General features: G+C 39.7%; 1 protein-coding gene across 1 annotated transcript in view; it reads left to right on the top strand.

Moving 5' to 3' along the window:
- Window positions 1–22,821, top strand: part of HUNK (hormonally up-regulated Neu-associated kinase) — an 82,804-nt gene that overhangs the window by 50,424 nt on the left and 9,559 nt on the right. The window contains exons 4-8 of the mRNA XM_089512102.1: window positions 2,419–2,554; window positions 8,716–8,843; window positions 17,975–18,104; window positions 19,487–19,655; window positions 21,301–21,381. Coding sequence (XP_089368228.1) covers window positions 2,419–2,554; window positions 8,716–8,843; window positions 17,975–18,104; window positions 19,487–19,655; window positions 21,301–21,381 — 644 coding nt within the window. The remainder of the gene's footprint in view (window positions 1–2,418; window positions 2,555–8,715; window positions 8,844–17,974; window positions 18,105–19,486; window positions 19,656–21,300; window positions 21,382–22,821) is intronic.

The raw sequence follows: 22,821 nt of genomic DNA, 5'->3' as shown, positions 1-22,821 counted from the left end.
TTAGTCAACTTAGGTTTGCTTCCTAATAAAACTAGGATGCTGTTGTTTTGTGCCCTCAGTGATAACGTGCTCTAAGGCAACACCATCACAGTTTTTTTTTTGGGGGGGGGTGGGGGTGGTAAGATTTATTCAGAGTGGCTGAGAGAGTATAATGTGCCCAAAGTCACTCAGTCGGTTTCCATAGCCAAGCAGTGATTTGAACCCTGATCCTTGGAATCCTAGTCCAACATTCAAACTACTACATGACACTGGCTCTCAAATCTAGGGTAATAAGAACCATTTTTAGAAGTGATGCTAAAGTAAATATTCAAGAAAAGAATGCAGTAAGTCACGTGATAAATTGCTGTTGTTTAATTTTGAGTGATAGGTCCCAGAAATATGATTGTCATTAGAGCAGAGTGGTGGATTCCTGTTTTCCTATACCAGGGATATAATCTTTAGAATGTGTCTTTTCTGTCATCATTTTTGCCACTGATAAATGTGGTGTCTGGCCTTTCCCTGTAGAAACACAGCATCTCAAGGAATGGTAAAATGCCAGTATTTCATTGTGTAAAACATCAACAGAAAGACATCACAAAGAAAATACAAAATATTAACAGTGTCTTGTGAAATCACGGTGTTCATGTCACCTTTTTGCTGTACAGAGTGTTTATAATTTGAAGAAAAGGAGAAAAGGCTGCTACTTGTAGTGTCTACCATTGTCCTTGGCATTTTCATCTTGCGTGGGGTTGAGAGCTTCAGTTCCAAGCCCTGGCTTCCCCCTGTGCCTTAGCCACTTGGAGCTTACTCACACAACACGAAGCAAAAGGTCTCATGCTGTAAACTCTGCATACTCATCTGCAAAATTAGAATTAGAGTTTGGCTGCGGAGATGTTCTATAATTTGTCAATGGCCCCTTGATTGCATGCGCTGTCTCTCAGCTGCATTCATCTCACTCTGCATCCAACTTCTGCAGACACTATAGATTAGTCATCTTCTTTCACTATCTGTTTGTAACTCCCATTAATACTAGTTGTGGGCATTGAAAGGAAAATACTCCCCTTACAAGAACATCTGTTTATGTATTTAATTCTGTGCCTACACATTTTCTAACAGCAGTGAGTCTGGATATGCAGGCAAAGACTGTTGCTTCAAGCTTCATCACCTCAAAGGTGATGAAAACCATTGAAAATTAGTCCAGAAAATTAATGAATGAGAAAATCAATGAATTATACAAAGGTCTGCATGAGACTGCTCACAAACTGCTTAAATGGTATTGGGTATTTGAAGGATTAAAGGTAGAAAATCCCAGATTTTATCTTTGTTTATTTTGAGTTTGATTTAGAGTCTAGCTGCCTGAGATGTCAAATACTTTTCATCTAGTTCCAGCAGATTGTATAATTTATTCAAAAAGAAGCATGTGGGGATCTTATCTGGATCAGGCACACTGCCCATGGATAAGAGACGGTTAAATATTCACCCAACTAGTTTTGTTAATTAAATTTAGCACCATTCCTTTCTTAGGCAGAGATCAAAAAAGCAAAAAAGATGTTCTCTGCCTAAGAAAGGAACAGATAGCCTTGCACAGGACAGATAGCCTGGATCTCAATAGACGTTATTTTGTTGCTGCTAATGTGTTTACATTTTTATTTCCTGTCTTTTACTGTCCTTTGTGCCTGGTCCCCCATATGGTCAAAAAGGCTTTTGCCTGCATTGATATCCCTCTAGACCATCTTAACTGACAGTAGAAGTAACATCTGAGACAAAATGTGTTCAAGAAAATCAAATTGTGCCCTTAAGAGTCCACTCTCTCACATAGATGTGCTGTATCACAAATGGGATCCAACACAGAATTTCCACTGGTAGAATATTGGAATGTAACAGAAGTAAAAAGGAGTGATCCCCCAATTCCATGTAGCCGCATAGCGATAATCCTATTCCAGAGAACTGGTTATCAGTCATCTCTTAAGGGGTGCAAAGTGAGATGGAAGAAATGAAGTTCCATTGCTCTAACTGGATTGTTTTTATATCAGGGAGCATACTGTTTTATATACCTCAGCTTACATATTTGAACTCATGTTGTAATCTTTCCTCTTAGGGATTATTTAAATTTCTTGCCCTATTTACACTCCCCCCACATCTATGTTATTTATTTGAGAAGCTTTTAATACTGATTTTCATGTTAAATAACTCTGGAAGGGGTGTACAATGAAAAGATACAACAAACACAGCAAGATCTACATGTGTCATATATTTTAAAATATCAAGGTGGTTGTTTTTTTATTTATTTTTTTTACAGAAAAGCTCAACTAAACTCAGCAGAGCTTTTAAGTGGATAAATCAAATCATGCTGATGGCAGCAAAGGGTCATTTTGGGAGGTTCTTCTTCTTCTCAAGTGTAGTGCTTAAAGGTCTGTTTATTTTATTTTATTTTTACAGATTTTGGCTTGAGCAACTGTGCAAGTATCTTGGGATACACTGATCCATTCAGCACACAGTGTGGCAGTCCAGCCTACGCAGCACCTGAACTTCTTGCAAGGAAAAAATATGGTCCCAAAATAGATGTTTGGTCCATGTGAGTTACTATTATTGAAAAGCTATGCATTTCTTTTCTTTTACACTTTTTTTGACCTTTATGTAAGCAGCTGCACAAAGTTTTCAATAGAAGATGCTAATAAAGAAAAAAATGGATTACTGTGCTAGTCATTATAATTCTCAGCACTGAAATAACTTCAACATATACTAAGAACACTTTAAACATATGATGATACAGTCTACTCTCCAAAGTGCCTCAAAAGTTGCATCTGGTGGCAACTGTGGAAGGCTCAAATACATTTTTGCCCCCAAATATCCACACTTTGCCCATCCCTGGTATAGAGTATATCCTTTACTTTAGCCATCAGAATTCTAAAAGTATACACTATCAGTACCTGGAAAGCAGGAGCAAAAGGTATCCTGGACCAGTGACGTTGTGAAGCAGCCTGTGGAAGGACTCCTTATCATGAACTCATAGGTTGAGACATCACCTCCTGCTCATATTACAAGCCACCAATAAAGTGGAGCCAGGGTCCACAGTATCAAAATACAGGATTATTATTATTATTATTATTATTATTATTATTAGGCATAATATTACCTGGCACCTCCTCAAGGTGGTCTTTTCACTCTGAACTTAGCTGCAAATCTCACAGTAGCTTTTTGCAGGGAATGGGGGAGGAGAGGGTTCCTAGCAAAAAATATTTTTATGAGCTATCCTTGTTAGAATGGCAAGTATTTTGCAGGGTATAGCTACTGAGAGGGAGAACAAAGGTATCACACCCCTCAATCAGAGTTCTACTCCCCCAATGAATTTTTTCTGCAGTCTGCAAATTTCTAGCATTGCAGAGAATGAGACATGGAAAACCATCCACACATAGAACTCTTACATTTGCTGTTGTTGCATTCTCTTGGTAATTTTATCTGCCTCTTTTCTTTGGATGCCTATAGTGTATTTCTAAATGCTCAACTAAAATTTTAAATTACTGAAATGTCTTGTCATGGTTTTAAATGGAAGAGTAAGAGCTTTACGAAACAAATTCTGGTGAAAATGAACATGTTAGAACTGACTTGTTGGAAAGGATCAGTACAGCTGCCTGAACCTTTAGGCTGTTCTCAGGGGCGTGGGTACAGGGGCTGTCATGACGTGTCTCTGCATCTTAAAATTTACCACTACAGCACTACCCAAGATTTGGTATTCATAGTGGTATGAAGCAAATTAGAGACATTTGGTGCTTGATGTGAAGAAATTTGGGAAATAATTTGTATTTGTAGGAAGTGACATTAAAATTTCACAAGAATGTATTGGACCACAGGAAAAGGAAGCTGAGTTGCTTAATGTCTGTTAAAAATGTTCACAATGCCATGTCTGATACAGTGAAGTTAATTCCATTGATCTCACTGCAGTTGGACCAGATACGAGTTTTATTCTTCAAGGTGGTCATGGTGGAGTTGATGAGGTGGTGGCAAGCATTTAGGTTTGGGAGCTATACATGTTGGAGCCCAATTTTCTATACCTGTCTTGTTTGAAAATCCAAGGTGAACCTGCCATACCTCTCTTTAATTGGTTGTTGTTACATAGGGTCACCCATCAAAAGTAAGTTGGAGCTCTGACTCTGACAAGAATATAAAGAATGTTCTCTTCTTAAGTATTGGCCTTTTACCTTCTCAAGCAATGACATCTTCCACCAATTAACTTTTGACTCATGTTCATCTAAAAGGATTACTATATTATAGGCTTCAGTATCTTACAGCGCAGTTGATTATTTGCAGTTTTGCAACTGCTTGATGTAAGGACACAGTGTGGTGTGAGTGAACTTTCTATGTGGTCCCTATGTGCAGACATTATCCCATTTTCAAGTAATTTCTTGAACCAGTCCTTTCACAATTCTTTTGCTTTCCCCCTCTCTTGTATTATGTAGCAGATGACACCACTCTTGATTTCCAGGTTGTGTACATAGCTTTTGCCATTTCCAAGCAAAATGAGATCTAATTTACAGCTTATTCCTTTGACTCTTTTAAGATAAAGAGTAAAAAATTTTTTGAAATCTTATGTGATGAGATAGCAAGTACATTTCTATACTGCTTATCAGTGCACTTAAGCACTCCCTAAGTGGTTTACAGTGTGTAAGTTAATTGCCCCCAATAAGCTGGATATTTACTTTAGCGACTTTGAAAGGATGCCAGATTGAGTCAATCCTGAGCCCCAGCTGGTATTGAACTCACAACCTTGTGGTTTGTGAGTGAGTGGCTGCAGTACAGACATTTAAACACGGTGCCACAAGGGCTCTTAAAAGATATTTGTGCTAGAAACAGATTTAAGAAGCATCTGTGAAGACTTATACAGATGACAGACATTTTTTAAAAGATGTAATAAATGATCTATTGTTAATATTATGGTAAATTTGGATAGCTTCTTCCTTTGTAGATCATTTATGGAGAGAAACCAAGGGAGATATTTCAGAAGAATAATTGCATATGTTTGCACTAAAACTACACTACATTGTTCCCTGTAAAATATACTTTCCTTCCTCTTAACACATGTCTTGATAATTTCTAAGACCTTAGGCCTAGATTATGTATCTCACTGTATAGTCCCACAACACTGGGGAAATAAGATGTCAGCTGGTCTTAACCAAGCTCATCTGTCCTAGGTCTGATATCTGGAGCAGTCATCAAATTTCTGGTTGACCACCCTAGCTTACAGTAGTTTAGCCTCTGTTCCTTCCTCCACTCTGTTATTTTTCTGCACAGAGAAAGTCTCACTTATAATGATAAACTGCTAACGCTCAGGACTATGTCACTGCTGGCCATCGAATGTTGCAGAATTGGACTGCACATTGGTTACTTTGGAGAGTGGATGCTCCCAGAATCTCCCAACCATGTTCTCTGGTGTTTCTGGGAACTATAGTTAAAAAGTAAAATTTCCAGACTCTGATTGTGATATGGAAAGGAGTTTCAGGAGTGCTTTTCTCACCTTTAAGGCAAATTTTCACACATCTGTAACAAGAAATGATATAAATCATTTGCACCTTGCATGGTCGCAGTGGGTGCGCACTGCAATTAGCTGTACCTGTACTTTTTCTCATATTTTAAACTTCTTTTTAATGAGTGCTTTAATGCTTAATTTATTTATTATTTTACTATTTATTTATTTATTACATTTATACCTGCCTTTCTTTCAAAATGGGATCCAAGGTGGCTTTCATGTTTAATAAGTATAGAAGCCCTGATGTATCCTTGCAAGTTTTTTCTTAATGATTTAAAACTGGCATAATGCTTTGGAACTGTTCAGCAGAACAGCACTCATGTTCTGTGATTGTTTCGGTAGACCAGCCTTGAAGTCTTTCCTGTAGATGGATGATTCAAAATAATGTTGATCATGTACAAAATGACAGCATCAAATTATTATTTATTTTTACAAACAGTGCATAACTAGTATTGTTGCAAGGAAACTGGACATTTCTCCTTAATGTGTGTGTGTATGTCTCCAAGTTGCCTACAGACTTACAACAGTCCTGTGAATTTCAGGAATAGTCAGAAGTGGCTTGTTATTTCTTTCCTCTGAAATATAATGTAATAGCACCTGATATTTCTTGGCATTCTCCTATCCAAATATTGACCACAGTTATCCCTGCTTAACTTCCAAGATCAGGGTATTTAGAACCATAGAATCATATTTATATATATATATTATTATTGATGTATGGTTTTTAACAGACTGTAATCCTGCCTCAATTCATCTGGGAGAGGTGGGAAAATACAAATAATAATAATAATAATAATAAGTATTATTATTATTATTTAGGCATCTCATTCCTTATTAATGTACTACATTATTGCATTATTATCATTATTGTTGTTATTGTTGTTGTTGTTTCTAACCATTAAAGGGAAAGCCACTTTTCTTGATTCCTATAGAAATGGGTGATGGCTCAGTAGTGGAGCTTTTTGTCTTGCATGCAAAAAATCTCAGGTTGTGTCTTTGGCCCCGTACAGACAGGTCAAAATAAGGCTGCTTAGAGTCACTTTGGAGGTATGCTGTTTAAATGATGCATGTTTCCTAAGAGTCAGGAAGCCGTGCCAAAATCATGCTCCAGTCCAGCCAGTAGTAGACATTGGTGGGTTACAGCCAGTGTAGGACCAGTGATAGCTTCATATTTTCTAATGTATAAAAAATGGAAAAACGGGGAAATCACCAAAGAGGAATTCAAACAAATAGCTAGCCTGCGTAGGAGTAAAGTCAGAAAATCTAAAGCGCAGAATGAACTCAGGCTTGCTAGAGACATTAAGAACAACAAAAAGGGCTTTTTTGGATATGTCCGCAGCAAAAGGAAGAAGAAGGAAATGGCAGTGAAGAAATGCGTGAAGAAGATGGCAAAATGCTAACAGGGGACAGAGAAAAGGCAGAATTACTCAATACCTTCTTTGCTTCAGTCTTCTGAAGGCAAAAGGTGCTCAACCTGAGGATAATGGCATAGAAGACAGAATAGGGGGGATTTCAGCACAGAATAAGTAAAGATATGGTACAGGAATATCTGGTTAATCTGAACGAATGTAAATCTCCAGGACCAGATGAACTACATCCAAGGGTATTAAAAGAACTGGCAAATGTAATATCGGAGCCATTGGCAATAATCTTTGAGAACTCCTGGAGAACAGGAGAAGTCCCAGCAGACTGGAGGAGGGCAAACGTTGTCCCCATCTTCAAAAAGGGGAAAAAAGAGGATCCAAACAATTATCGTCCAGTTAGTGTGACATCAATACCAGGAAAGGTTCTGGAGCAGATCATTAAACAGAGAGTCTGTGAACATCTAGAAGGCAATTCCATAATCACAAAAAGTCAACATGGGTTTCTGAGAAAGAAGTAATGCCAGACAAACCTGATCTCTTTTTTTATAAAATTACCAGCTTGGTAGATGAAGGGAATGCTGTGGATATAGTATATCTTGATTTCAGTAAGGCCTTTGACAGAGTTCCCTATGACATCCTTGCAAACAAGCTTGTAAAATATGGAATAGACAAGGTAACTGTTACATGGATTTGTAATTGTTTGACTGGCCAAAGTCAAAGAGTGCTCAACAATGGCACCTTTTCGTCCTGGAGAGAAGTGACCAGTGGGATCCCACAGGGGTCTGTCCTGGGCCTAGTGCTATTCAACATCTTTATCAATGACTTGGATGACAGAATTGGGAGATGACACAAAATTAGGAGGAGTAGCTAACACCCCAGAGGACAGGATCAAAATTCAGAATGCCCTTAATAGATTAGAAAGCTGGGCCACAGCTAACAAAATGAATTTCAACACAGAGAAATATAAGGTACTGCACTTAGGGCGGAAAAATGAAATGAACAGATATAGGATGGGTGACACCTGGTTTAAGTAGACTACATGTGAAAGGGATCTAGGAGTCCAAGTAGACGATAAGTTGAACATGAGTCAACAGTGCGATGCGGCAGCTAAAAAGGCCAATGCAATTTTAGGCTGCATCAATAAAAGTATAGTGTCTAGATCAAGAGAAGTAATTGTGCCATTGTATTCTGCACCTGGTCAGGCCCCACCTGGAATATTGTGTCCAGTTCTGGGCACCACAATTCAAAAAGGACATTGAGAAACTGGAGCGTGTCCAAAGGAGGGCGACTAAAATGGTGAAAGGTCTGGAAACCTTGCCCTATGAGGAGCGACTCAGAGAGCTGGGGATGTTTAGCCTGGAGAAGAGAAGGTTAAGAGGTGATATGATAGCCCTGTTTAAATATTTGAAGGGATGTCATATTGAGGAGGGAGAAAGCTTGTTTTCTGCTGCTCCAAAGACTAGGACCCAGAACAATGGATGCAAGCTACAGGAAAACAGATTCAACCTCAACATTAGGAGGAACTTCCTGACAGTCAGGGCTGTTCGACAGTGGAACACACTCCCTCAGAGTGTAGTGGAGTCTCCTTCCTTGGAGATCTTTAAACAGAGGCTGGATGGCCATCTGTCAGGGATACTTTGATTTAGATTTCCTGTATGGCAGAATGGGGTTGGACTGGATGGCCCTTGCGGTCTCTTCCAACTCTATGGTTCTATTATTCTAATGTGTTCCACAATCAATAGATATTGACTGATAAACCTAATGTGTATTATTTGCATGTCTTGACTCATGGTTTTTTTAGTGGAACTGGTTGCTTATCTGTTTCCCCCCACTCCTCTTCTTTTACAGTGGTGTGAATATGTATGCAATGCTGACTGGAACACTGCCCTTTACTGTGGAGCCATTCAGTTTGAGAGCGTTGTATCAGAAAATGGTAGACAAAGAAATGAATCCTTTCCCTACTCAGCTATCCACAGGTAAATAATGCTATCACTTATGTTACACACATAGTTTTTAATCACCACAAGCATCATATTTGATACTGTGCATCACAACTTTTGTTTCCTCTGGGCAAACCTTTAATGAATTTGTGAAATGAATATATTTGGCCTGTAATTTCTAATTTTTTCTTTTAAGCTATCAGAAGGTTGAGGTCTTTCTCTGTACAGCTAATTTGCTCAGGAGTAAATCCGATTGACTCCAGTGGCATTTTCCCCTGGGTACAATTGCAGCCAAGATACTTGAAAAATCATTTGACTCGGCTAACTGCAAAAATGAATTATTACAAAATGATGTGGTTTTTTTCTTCCATGCCCAAGACCTAAGGAAACCTTCCTCCTCTTGCTTTCACACATTTGAAGCAATAATAAATCATATTGCTGTTAGGTATTATTAAATCCTTTTTTCTTACACATTCCTAAACATTAATCACTGTCTGTTGGGCTGGGGAGAATTAGGCAAAGCTTCTCTTTTAGAGCTTGACATTGTTTATGTTAGTTAGCTGAATGAGGCACTATAGCCAAAATCCAATTGATAATCCCAGATTTTGCCTATTGAATCAGTTGCTGAATGGTAAATCATAACTTATATAAACCACATTGCTTCAGTGGGTGTACTCTTGTAACAGTTGGATATGGCCAGTCTCTCCATTAAATGCTGAATTTTAGTAGTGGATCAGCAGACTAAGATGAGACTGCATCTAAAACAAACCATAAAATTTGCTTCGGTTGTCTTGTTTGGTGTAGCAAAATGTGGATTAGCAGTTTGGAGCCATATGTTGATCAACCTGCTTTTTAATGGATCATTAATTGTGTACTTTGTTAGAAGTTGTTTAGAATTAATTTGACTCTGTTCTTTTTCTGTGTGAGCACTGTGATAATTAGACCATCCTAGGTATTCAAATGTTTACACACACATCTTAGTTTCAGTGATTCAATGCAGTAAACAGAAAGTTGCATGTTTGATTTTTGTGGTGGACCTTGGTGGATGGACTAATGAATTAATATCAGAAGGTTTTCCCTCTCATCCCCCCAAAAGATTAAGACCAATAGTGTGGAAGTGTGTGAGAATCAGATTGTTGTGCAGGTATTCAGATCCTATACAGTTAACATCATTTCTACTTGTTTGATATGCTGATAGTACTGTGCTGAAGATGTGACTTCTGCATTTTGCAAAGATAGAGAGTTAATGGTGCAGACCTAAAGATGCTAGCCTTTATGCCATGTTACATAATTGTGTGTATCAAGACTTGATTTAAAGCAACACATTCAGTGACTGCACATTCACTGACTCTTCAAACAGTAATTTAAGATGATATTTCTTTCTTTGGACTTGCATCAATAGGCAATAGAAATACTGCTCCAAGCTTTCCAGGCTGCTGCATTAAATAAGCCTTTAAATTTGTAGTGAAAATCTTTTCTTTGGCGGGATACAAACCGCCGCTTTGCGGCGCTTCCCCGCCGCCGCCGTTTGCTCTGCGCGGGAGCTGCAGCAGCCAAACCGCGCGGCTCCCGCGCGGAGCAAAAAAGAAGCTCCAAAATGGAGCTGCTTTCGGAGTCGCGTTTGCGATGTAGCGAGGCGCCAGGGGTGCACTCACTACGTCAAGGACGCGACGCGTACGGACGCCCAGCGTCCGATACGTCAAGATGGCTGTGCCCGTATGAACAGGGTGCCGCCATCTTGTACGTATTCAATACGTATTAGCGTTAGGGGGGTGCGGAAGCATCGCCCCTTCCTAACCCTAGTACGTATTGATGACGTACTATTTGGCAGTTTGTATCCCGCCCATGTTTGATTCTCTGAAGACAATAGCACTTTGCAAACTCAATTGGTGGACTGCACCATAAAATGTATGTCCTAGTGCACATACACACTTCTTTTCACAAGCATGTGCAGGTGTTAAGCTTGTTTCCATAGTGTCAGCTAGGGTGAGCTTTACACCTTCTCCTTTCCTTTCACACATTTGTAGCATGTGACTTCTGCACTGAGGCAAGTGGATTCTGTATTGGGTTGACATGGCCCAGGGAGTGGGAGAAGCAGAGGCCAAACCAAATGCAGGATGGAGCCAACATAGCAGAGGCCACCATGAGAAATTGTGAAGAACTAGGCAAATGTGAAGCAGGGAGCTAATATGATACTTAGCTTTTGCATTCCATGCAGTTGTTCAGCAGTTATCTGTCTCATCTATGTGTGCCAAGATATACAGCGGAAACTTTTGACTATTATACCCAAATCCAGACTATACAGTTCCAGTGCCCGGTTTAAGGGATTTCTGTTCCTTAGCCTTTGTTGGAACCTGGGGCTTTTAAGGCCAGGAAGCAGAATCTACTGCTCCATGGACAGGCATAAGAAGAGATCTGCTGGATCAGGCACAAAATCTGGCTAGTTCACCAGCACATTTTCCACATTGTCCAGTGAAGTGTTTCCAGGATACCCAAAAGCAACAGAGACAGTAGCCATCCTTTCACATGCATTATTTCTGAACCTTGAATTCTGAAAACAGATGGCTAGGCTCCTAATATTTATCTAAATCAGAGGATCTCAAGGAATGATGCTACACTCTCCCCTATTCTTCCCTTTCTTCTACACTACATAATTATAGTACTTTGATATCACTTTATCTGCCATGGCTACATCCTGTAGTATTCTGGGATTTGTAGTTTTGTGAGGTATTTAGAATTCTCTGCTCGGAAATTCTAGCATTTTACCAAATTACAAATCCTAGGATTCTGTAGAATGTCACCATGGCTGTTATAGTGGTATCAAAGTGCTATAATTGTGCAGTGTGAAAGAGATCCTGGAGATGACCAGAGAGATGCAATCATGAACTCTATTACTGAGAAACAATCCTGCCCATACACTGCATGGTAATTTTTTAGATTACATCCCAACCCAGGAGATTTTGACAAATGCAAACAGCCCACATTTTGTGGGTCAGAAAAATATTCAGGAAGCATTATGTGATATTATTTCAGATAGCCAGTTGCCTGATTTATTTCCCAACTGGTAATTTAATCTAGAAATAGTTACAGTTTTCAATTGACATGAAATTCAGAGTTGTAAGTGCCATGCTTATCTCCTCAGAAGCAGGTCTCGTGTTCTGTGCAGCCTACTCCGCCCTAGGAGAGTATAGGATTGCAACCACAGACCTCATTCTTTAAGAAGGCTTTCCACAAAGCCTTTTAGGAAATATAGGGACTCTGTTATTGATTTTAGATGGGATGGACTCCAAAATTGTAGAACTTGGCTGTAACCTCAGACTAATTCATGGTTTCTCTTTTTCATGAGTGTTGAGTTTCAGATATATTCCATCTGGAACAGGAAAATGAAGTAAGGGTTAGTGGAATGCCTCCAGAAGGGTTGGTTGTGCAGAGCCCTAGAGTTTCAGTGTATACCCATCTTATTTTTATACCTCTCTTCCTCACTGCATATGGTGCAGAACTGTATTCAGGATACATATGCCACAGAGTAATTGTGGCAGTGTAGTTGGTTGTACCTCAACAATCACCTCTGAATAATGGTATCTGAATAATGTGTGAGTGTGTAGTCCTTTAATCCAGTTCCATGGAGAATTAAATGAAATGTTAGCATTTATAAACCTTGAATAATGTATGTATAATTAATAGTACAGAAATGTTATGCATTGTATATCAAATTTGGTTAAGGGGGGATGTCTCACAAAGCTAGGCTACAATTATTCTTAGCTGCCAAAGTGAGTGTTAACTTGTTTTATACAGACATAGTATGCAGCATACTACAGTAGACCCTTGTTATACGCTGGGGTTTGTGTATAACAAAATCTGTGGATGCTCAAGTCCCATTAAATATAATGACATAGCAAAATGGTGTCCTTTATAAAAAATGGAAAATCAAGGTTTGATATTTGAAATTTATACCTTTTTTGAACATTTTCAAACCGTGTATGCTTGAATCCGTGTATAAAAAATCTGTGTATAAGAAGGGCCCGACTGTATGCTGGGCCTTCATGTAACAAGTATGTTAGAGGCATATGTAGGTGGGAATTTTCTGCATTCCTTATTCAGCAATTGAACTGAGCTGCAGGAGGCAGTATTCAAATATAGCCTTCTGCAGATTTTAGGTTAGCACATTTGACCCCATTTAAGTCTGTACCTCTTCCTCTAGCCTATAGTTTTCCTTGCTTTCCATGTAGATCAGGGGTGGGAACCATGCAGACTTCCGGATCTTGTTGGACTGCAACTCCTAGTATTCCTAGCTAGAATAGATGATGAGGCATGTTGGGAGTTGCAGTCTGACAACATCTGCTAACTCACATGGTTCCCACTATTGTATGTTATCTGGTGGATCACATAGCTTATGAAAACCAAATTCTCTGAGTGAAGGTTTTTGGCAGACAGTGAAGAAAATCAAGTCGTTTGAAATGTGCTGTGAGAGAGTTCTGTGGATACCATGGACCTCTAAAAAGACAAATGAATGGATCCAAGAGCAAATCAAGCCTGACCCCTAACCAGAACTGAAGATAACTAACCGAGGCTGTCATGTTTTGGGCACATCATGAAACAACATGACTCCTTGGAAAAGGTGATAATGCTCAGTAAAGTGGAAGGCAGTAGGAAAAGAGGAAGAATTCATTATAGGAGGATTGGTTTAATCAAAGAAGCCTGAGTTTGCAAGACCTGAGCAGGGAAATTGATAACCAGGGCTCTTGTGATCTCTCATTCATAGGAACATAGACTCATGCCCTAAGTCAAAGTCAGCTTGAAAGCAAATTACATTAACAACCATGCACTAGCTATAAAGTGTAAAGTTGCTAATTCCATATATAAATCCCACAGTGTGGAATAAGGCTATGAAGAGGAATCTGTTGTCATAGAAATTTTGTATAAAGGATATATCTTTTTGCAAATTATGTATACCAGTTGGAAGAGCCACTGCAGGGACTGAGGAAGTTTCCAAAAGGCAACAATACCAAGTTAAAGGATCTCAGAGTGAGAGGGAATTGGAGGTAATGATGCAAAAAGAAAAGGAAAGAGATAATATGTCATAAGTTTCAGGAGATATAATAAGTTTAAACACTTGCATAGAGGAAGGTGACTGGCTGTCAGCACGCAATGATTTCCAGAGGAAAGAAACATCAACCAAAAAGATACAGAGCTATGAAACAGAAGCCTTAACCCAGGACTTAGCTAAGAAACACTTGTCAGAAGGCAAGATGATAAGAAAGCAAGTATATATAGAGAGAAGCATAGGCAGATAAGAGCCAAAGAATAAAGAGGTTTAAAGACGAAAGCTTACACTGGATCTAAGAAGGAAATGGAAACTGATGAGGTAACAGAAAAAAAATGTGAACAGAACAAGATACAGGAGACCCACAAATAGGCACCAGCATTAAGCTTGACAGTAAATGGATGAGGCTGAGAAAAAGTAACAAGCTACTCAAGAATGTTTGAAGTGATAGGTAAAAGAAAAATAAGAATACAATAAACAGCTGGCCAAGATAAATTTTGGCCCCCTGGGATTCTCTAAATTCATTATAAGAACAATAGAACTGTGGCAAGTGGAAGAAATACCAGAAGAGTGAGAAGTTCAAAATGTGAAACAACAGTGGGGAAAAAAGAAGGAAAATGTTTTTAACAAAAGTGGATGGGAGAGGTTTAAGTACATGTAACTGGTTAGCTGAAAAGAAACAGAGCAAGATTACAGTGTAAGAAAGAGGAGTAAATGAAACGGAAAAGAATGACTGTGCCTTTGTTACTGGTGTTGCCTCTGAAAGGACAGCAAATTATGACCCAATGATACAGAAATATAGGGCTGGTAATAAGTCAGAATATTATTCTTTGTGATGTATATAGCTTCTGATTTTGTTTGCATGGTTAAGGTTGGGATAAATGATGTAACTAAGGGGCGGCCTGCACCCGCCCCTTTCCCTGATGGATCGGGGCCTGAGCAAAACACCACTTCCCCGTGGCCTGGAAAGGGGTGTCCTTGGGGCTCCATGCCCCAAGGACACCCCAACAGCGGCGGGGAGACAGAGAAAGGGGCCGCTTGGCCCCTTTCTCTTCAGTATCACTGGTGTGGCCATGTAAAGGCCACGCCAGCAATACACGGCACAAAAGGAGCTCCATTTTGGAGCTCCTTTCGGCGCCACTGAAAGGGCGCCACAAGCACCCTTCAGTGGCGTCAAGACGTAACGGCCATGCCGTGCCATTTGGACGAGATGCAGCAGGTACGTCAAAATGGTGGCGCCCATGTATACAGGGCATCGCCATTTTGACATCCTCGTCATGTGCTAGGGGTGAGGCCAGTATGGACGCTGCATCCTCGGCCAACCCCTAGCACATGACGGGGGCGCCGTATCCGCCCATCCGTACAGCACCTAAGTCTCTTGTGTCAGCAATAACTGAGATATGCTTTAACATGGTGAGGTGCACCAGGGTCGATGACTTGTGACAGATTGTTTACTTTAAAAAAACAAAACAATTTTTAGCCCAATTTGGTTTCCATAGGACATTGTGGTATTGAGTCCCAGTTAAGTGGGCAATCATTCATTTTATTCTCTTCATTGCCATAATTAATTAAAATGAATCTTACTAAATGGGTGTTTCTCAGACGTTTTGTGCACATCTGTATTTCTGATCTATGCTGTATTTCTCTTTATCCCCCTCCCCCCCACAAAGACACTTCTGTGCAATAATTAATCATCAACTGTCTGTTTAAATAAATTAAAAAATGGTCTTTACCTGTTTGTGAAAAGAGAGCAGAGAGGGAGCCGGCTTGACCTCCCATAGAAGAAAATTCACAGCATGGGAGCAACTCATTGATAAGGTCATCTAGTGTGTCCTCACCAGACATTGCTATTTATCAAGAGAAAACCCTCTTCCTAGGACCTCAAGACTCGAGCCACTTCATATAGTGGTATACTGTCTTTCAGATAGTCTGAACCTGAATTATATAGGGCTTTATAGATAATAACAATCACTCTGAATTATGCCTAGAAGTAAACTGGTAGCCACTGAAGCTTTTTCCACAAGAGAGTTATAAGTTCCTTGTAATTAGCTCCAGTTTGCAGCATTTTGTAGGGTGACAGTTCTAGTTTTAGACCTGAGAATCCTCTTGGTCTCTCACAGATCAAAAAGAATCATTACAGTTTATATACAACAATACAATACCGGGGGGGGGGGGGGTATTTGTAGGTCCTTGTGTGTTAATCTCTCTTTGACATCCTACATTCCATAAAGTGGAAACTGTCCAGCCCCAGTTTGGCAGAAATATTATTCCTACAGGATGTTTAGTGCAGATGCCATGCTGCAGAAAGAGCGTCTAACCCTGATTTATTAGAGAAAACACTTTCTTTCCCCACTCTCCTGATCTGCTGAGAAACATGAGTACATATTTCCTTTTCCTGACATATTTGTTTGATGGCTACAGGAATACCCTTGCATTGTTATGAGACCATTGGATGCGAATGCAACTGGAAATAGTAGCCTTTCAAAAGCAAATTCATCTTCTCTTTCAATAAAGGAAAATTACAGGCTGTTCAGACAGTTCCATCCCTTCCTTGTAAGTCCCCTTACACGTGAGGTTCAGAAATATATGAAACCTGCCACTTTGGATTAATGTTCTTCATAGCAGAAGGGAAGTATTGCTACTGTCACGTTTTCTAAACACTTGCTGTGGAACTCATCCAAACAAAGGAAAAAAAAGTTGGCACCGTCTTTAAATGTTTCCTCCAGTCACCAGTGAATGGACCAGATGGGCCACTCACACAGTTGCACATGGTGACTGTTCTGGTACAAGTGACAGGAAAAGTAAAAAGCAGTTATAATGCTCATTGCAATGCCTCACTGGTTTAAGGTGCAGCACACACTGAACTGATAGTCTAAAGAGTAGAATTTATGCCATTGAATTTAGAGATCACAGCCCTTCTGAGAGTTTTTTTCCCTTCAGGAAAAATTATACTGGAGGGAAAATAAGTGACGATGTTAGAGTCATAGGCCTACATTTCTACAAAAACAACAACTTGACAAAATGTAAACCTGTGACTCCATCATCAACATTTTTTTAAATTCCCCTGTATAATTTTTAACACCTTCACATGATAAAGAATCCAGTGGCGTTTTGAAAGCTTGCTTGATATATTTAATGTAAAAAACAACAACAATACTTTCAGGACAGGACTTTGAGACCCTCCTTTAAGTCATGGAAGAAATTGCTAGATTCTCAGTTTAAGTGTTAAACATATATACCTGTATCAACAACACATGTTCTTGTGGAGAGTCTCTCCACACAAGTAAAAACCCTGATTTTACAGCATCTGCCTTGGGAGGAATCCTCATAAACTGGAACCTATTTTATTTAGATTTGTCAATCATTAGGTGGGGAAAGTGATGACAGAGAGGGTAAGGCTTGGTACTGCATTTTGATTCCAGTCTAGAAAATAATGCCCGTGTGTATATGGTTGCTGCTCAGCATATTCTAAGCCTAGAAATTTGTTTTTAATGCCAAAACTGAACTGAGTTCAGAAAATTTCTTTTGGTTCTACCAAGCTGCTGCCATTCTTTCCACACCTTCATTTCAGTAGCCTAATCTATGTAGGATGAGTTATACTTTTTGTTAACCAATTGAATGTTAGAACACCTTGCTGCAAATATTCTGACAGATCTTGATTCAATTTCTGGAGATCCTTGGAATTGATGATGGTGATGATGGTGATGATGATGATTCGATGGTGGTGGTGTGTGTGTATATATATATATATATGGCTTCAAGTTCCTGTTGACTTATCCCCATGAATTTCATAGGGTTTTCTTAGGCAAAGAATACTCAGAGGAGGTTTTGCCACTTCTATTCTCTGATGATACTATGTTTGATAAGATGAAGCTACTTATTCAGTTTATGTTAGCTGAACTGAGCAGTCACAATCCACAGGTTATGCACCTCACACTCCTGGAATGGATCAGTGTGCTTTTCTAAATTGGAAAATTATATCATAACTAAAAGATCTGGGGATAATACCGGTAGTTTTCACATTGTTGGTAAGCTTACTTTTGTGTAATTACTCATTTACTAAATACAGAATCAAGTTGCAAAGTATTTGACACTTTCCCCTTCTCTTTCAATGTCTTTGCAGCTGCTGTAAACTTCCTACGATCTCTGCTAGAACCAGATCCTGCAAAGAGGCCAAATATCCAACAGGCTTTAGCAAATCGTTGGCTTAACGAGAATGGCAAACCACTGAATAATGTCATATATCCAAACAGGTAATATGCCAAAAACAAATTGTGCTGGAAGGCATTTCTGCATGTTACCCCAACTAAAATGATAAAAGTGTGCCAAAGTCATTGGAGTTGCACAAACTGCCAAGGGCTGTTTGAATGATTATAGAAGCTGTGCTTTCTAAAAAGTTTCTTAGTACAAGGTAACAAATGGCAGTGCTACATTCTTGACCCTACAAACGTATCATAAGGCCCCATAATGGGCACATTCCCTTCATGTCCATTCTGAATTGCCTAAGCATTTACAGGCTTGGAAAACATTTGTCTATTTCCAGAGCTTGGGAAAATTATTTTTTGACATGTACTATCTGCAGAGTTCTGGGAGCTGGAGTCCAAAATGTAACTTTGCCCAAGCTCAGCTGTTTTTTAAGTCGTCTCTCATACATTGGAATGTTGGGGTGTGCACAGTCATGTTTCTATATGTATGCATTGTATTATATTACCCCCTAAGAATTGTAATGTGATCCATTCCTGGACCAGTCCCAGATCTTTGGTGTGACTCCAAGCAAGTCAACATTATTTGCTCAATTCCTTTGTCCCAGCCTTGCAATGTGGAGGAGGTTATTTCCCAACCTTAGAGCGGGTTCTGTGAGGATAAAAACCTTTAATAATTGTGAGGTGCTAGTTACTATGGTAATGAGGGTTATGCAACACATGGATGGATATTAATACAAGAGAGGAGGCTGGTACCTTTCTAAGCTGCTAGTTCAGATTTTCTTGTGATGGATATAAAAGTTATTGTGATTACAAGGAAATTAACGATAGGTTGCTTTCAGCTAACAAAAGTGTGCAAAAGTAAATGAGCTCCAAGATTAAAATAACTGTTTACTAGGTTTGGTAGAAGATGGCATGAGGGTCAAAGTCCTCTTTGTTCTCTGGGCCTTCAGATGCTATCAATTTTCTATACAAAATATATCATTTGCAAACAGGGGAAGAAGGGTGCCATATGCAGAATGTCACACATGGTATTTCACATTGCATGAATATGCATTAGACACACACACACACACACACACACACACACACACACACACCATGCATAGCAATATAAAAGGGGTGGGAATCATCTAGCCCTTCATTGCTATAGGACTGCAAGTCCTACTTGCCCTAGCCACCGTAATCAGTGATGGGAAACACTGGGGCGTTTCAGTCCAGTAATATATGGAGGGCTGCCTGATTCCAACCCCTGCAATAAAATGTGAAGATCCACTTCAGATTTGCATAATTTTTCCAATATGAAGGTGTTTTCCAAATAGATAAGCCATAATTGTTTGAACTGTGGGGGCAGGGAATAATTTGGTATTTAAAATCAAATGTCAGGTTGTGCAAATAGCAAAAATAATATGTTGTCATTTCTCTTTATGTAGAATTCACCTAGAAGACATAAGCCAAAATGTGCTGCTCTACATGACTGAAAAGCTTGGCTATAAGAACAGTGATGTGATCAATACTGTCCTCTCTAACAGGGCTTGCCACACTCTTGCCATCTATGTCTTGCTTAATAAGAAGCTGGAGCGGTATTTGGCCAGTCTTAGAGTAAGTATGGCTTTGAGTGGGCATTGATTTCCCAAGTAGAAAGTAGAGTTAATCTCTGTAATAGTAAACGGCTGAGTTAAGAAGGCTTCACTGGGTATTATAATGTGCACTACTTCCAAGTAAGTATGCTTAGGATTTCAAGCTTCATCATTTAGAAACAAAGTCAGTGTATCCTAAAACTGTTCAACTATGTTGTTGTAGATAACGAACAACAAAAATGAATAGATCTGGGAATTAAGAACAGGTCAAAGCAAAGATCCTAGCATGTCTGTTTTTTGCTCATTAATTTTTTGCTCATTAGTTTAAAGGCTGAAACATTAAAAGATATTGAATTTTTTATTGATATGGGTTGAGTATTTCTTGACCTTGGTTGTCTCTTCTAGCCTATAATGATTATCCTTTAAACAATGAGTTCTCTTCTGTGATCTTATGCAATAAATCTTTATTATATGTTTTTGTTTCATCACAGATTATCTATCTCATTGTTAGTACAGTGCACCCGCGTCATACGTGGGTGCATCATACACAACTTCCAGCATACACTGGAAGCTGCGCCGGAAAAAAGCCTTGTGCACTCCGGAAGATGGGGCGCGTGACTGCGGCACAACCGCAGTACCGCACAACAGGCATGAGCCCCATTATTTCCAATGGGGCTTAAGCTTACACATTTTTTCTTTTACGTGGATGGTGGTGGTCCAGAACGGATTCCCCGTGTAAAGAAAGGGCACAGTGTGTTCATTTTTTTGCATTGACATCTGGGGAAGTTACAGTATGTAATAGCGATTTAATTTTCTTCACTGAAACAATTGCTGTGGCAGTGTATGAGCAAGCAATTGGGGAAAGATAGTGAGTACATGTATTTGGGCCCATTTTGCCATTTTGAGTAAGGTAGGGAGTTTTACACCAGCATCATGAGTGGTAATTCTTTTTGTACAAGCTCAGGTAGCAGCACCATAGAACTGAAGGGGGGGGGGAATTAGCCAAGAACTTTCCACAAACCTTTGTAAGAGCAGAAAGCTTGGCAAAACTATTCATATATCATGTTTGCTGTTGATAAGGCCACATGATATACAAGCTCTAACGGAATAGCAGAATTAATGGAGCTAAGGATGCATTTTGTCTCTGGCATCTCCTCCCCATCTGATTGGCTTCTGTTTTATCTGCGGAAAATTACTTTAATGAGTAATAAAAATAAGTTATATTTGCTGTGCAATTGCCTATTTGTGTACAGTAATTTCTTTTTTTTATATAATTTTATTTTTTACACTTTTGTATTTCAATTCTACAAAGAACACTATCAGCAACAACAAAAACATTTTCAAACAGGCTTAGGATATGAGTTAACAGAAAAACACATATAAAGAACACTTAAAGATAATTCCATTAAGGTAGTTATGTGGGTGACATTGCATGATTAGGATGAACACAAAAGTTCACTGAAGGAGCCTTTTGTAATGGGGTTGGATTCAAATAGAATGTGTCTCTCCATAAGTCTGCAATTTCTAAGTAATCTCTGAAGAAAAATGATTAAAAGATGTGTTGCCTATATAATGCCATGCATTTGATTGTTTCAGTTTCTATTTTTAACCAATTTGTTATCATTTCCCCACAAATATCTTACATTTGCATTTTTTAATCCTTCCAGAAGACTGACATTCCTGATAATGTGTACATGAACCAGATATGTCGGATAGAGAAATACAAATCAAACAAGGAATCTTATGAGGTAAATCTCTAGCAACATCTAGTTAGAGCTAGGCAGAATTTGGATATTTTCACTGACTATGATTACAGCAGACAGGATTTTGATTCTACGAAGAGCAGAAAAATAAACCCATTCCCAGAACATTAATGAAGTATGTGAAAAAAACCTATCGAGTGACTCACTGCTAAAACACATCAAAGTTTCATGTGAATGGGGTCGCTTTTTGAGGGTGGGGCATGAAAGGAAATCTTCCCTGTTTGCAAACGTATGCTGAATGTATTAGTAAAAAGAAAGACTAGGGCGGGTTACTGACCGCCTCTTTGGGGCGGGCTGTACCCGCCCCTTTCCCCGCTGTATCGGGGCCTCAGCATCCAGAGTGGCAGCTGCTGAGGCCCCGATCCGCCGCTTTTCAGGCTGCGGGGAAGTGGCAAAAGGCCCCTTCCCCGCAGCTGAAAAGGGGTGTCCCTGGGGCTTCAAGCCCCAAGGAAACCCCGCGGCGGCGGGGAGAAGGAGAAAGGGGTCGTTTGGCCCCTTTCTACTTTGGTCCGCTGGGCGCAGCTGTCTGAAGGCTGCGCCCAGTGGACCAAATCAGGAAGGAGCTCCGAAACGGCCCTAGGCGCCCTGCCGCGAACCCAATACGTCACAACCGCGCCGCCTCGTTTGGAGGCGGCGCGGTTGTCACGTATCGATGGTGGCGGCCGTGTGGAATGGCTGCCACCATTTTGTGCGCGCAGAGCGCGCACTAGGGTTAGAGCAGTGCGGAAGCACCGCCCCGTCTTAACCCTAGTATGTGCTCTGCACGTACTTTTTAGCCCGTCTGTAACGGGCCTTAGATTCTCATGCAATGTGCACTACTAGTCCTCTTGTTTTTAAAAACTGAAGGATTTATAGGTATAAATATGAATTCTGTTGGTTATCTTTTTCTTTAAAAATTAACGTATTCATGTGCCTGTTTGAGGATGGTATTTTCCATTTACAGCTATATTAAATTATTTCCAACCATAGATTCTATAGTGATGAAGCCCATTCCTTGTATGTTATATCTATCAAGGGGACAAAATAGGAAGATTCTGATACTGGTGTAACATAGCTGGTGGGAAAAATCCTCTGCACGTGATTCCTCTTGGAAGCCACCAGCTTTCTTTTTTGTGGAGGATGCCGTTTCCCCCAAGAAAAAAAAAGAAGAAAAAGAAAAATATCTGGAACACTGCTGTAATTCTTGGAATTTATTGTTCAGTACTCCACTTTGAGTCTTCTTGTGTTTTTGAAGCTGGAGCTAAACTGTACCATCTATGCACAAGAGAGAAGTATAAGCACATTCAGGATTCAATTCTGTAGGTGCCTTATGCTGGTGTAATCTCTTTAAGCCAGTGTGAGTACATTTAAGGCTGTTGCAGAAGCTGGTATCCTGTACCTGCCTGCACAATACTAGAGCTCCCAGGCATAGCTCATTTTTCTCAG

The sequence above is a fragment of the Sceloporus occidentalis genome, unplaced genomic scaffold, assembly GCF_023333645.1.
Source record: "Sceloporus occidentalis isolate IW3139 unplaced genomic scaffold, rSceOcc1.0.p SCAF_2, whole genome shotgun sequence".
In the NCBI taxonomy this organism is placed as follows: domain Eukaryota; kingdom Metazoa; phylum Chordata; class Lepidosauria; order Squamata; family Phrynosomatidae; genus Sceloporus; species Sceloporus occidentalis.
The sequence above is the reverse complement of the archived record's forward strand: the minus strand, read 5'-3'. Positions and strand labels throughout refer to the sequence as shown.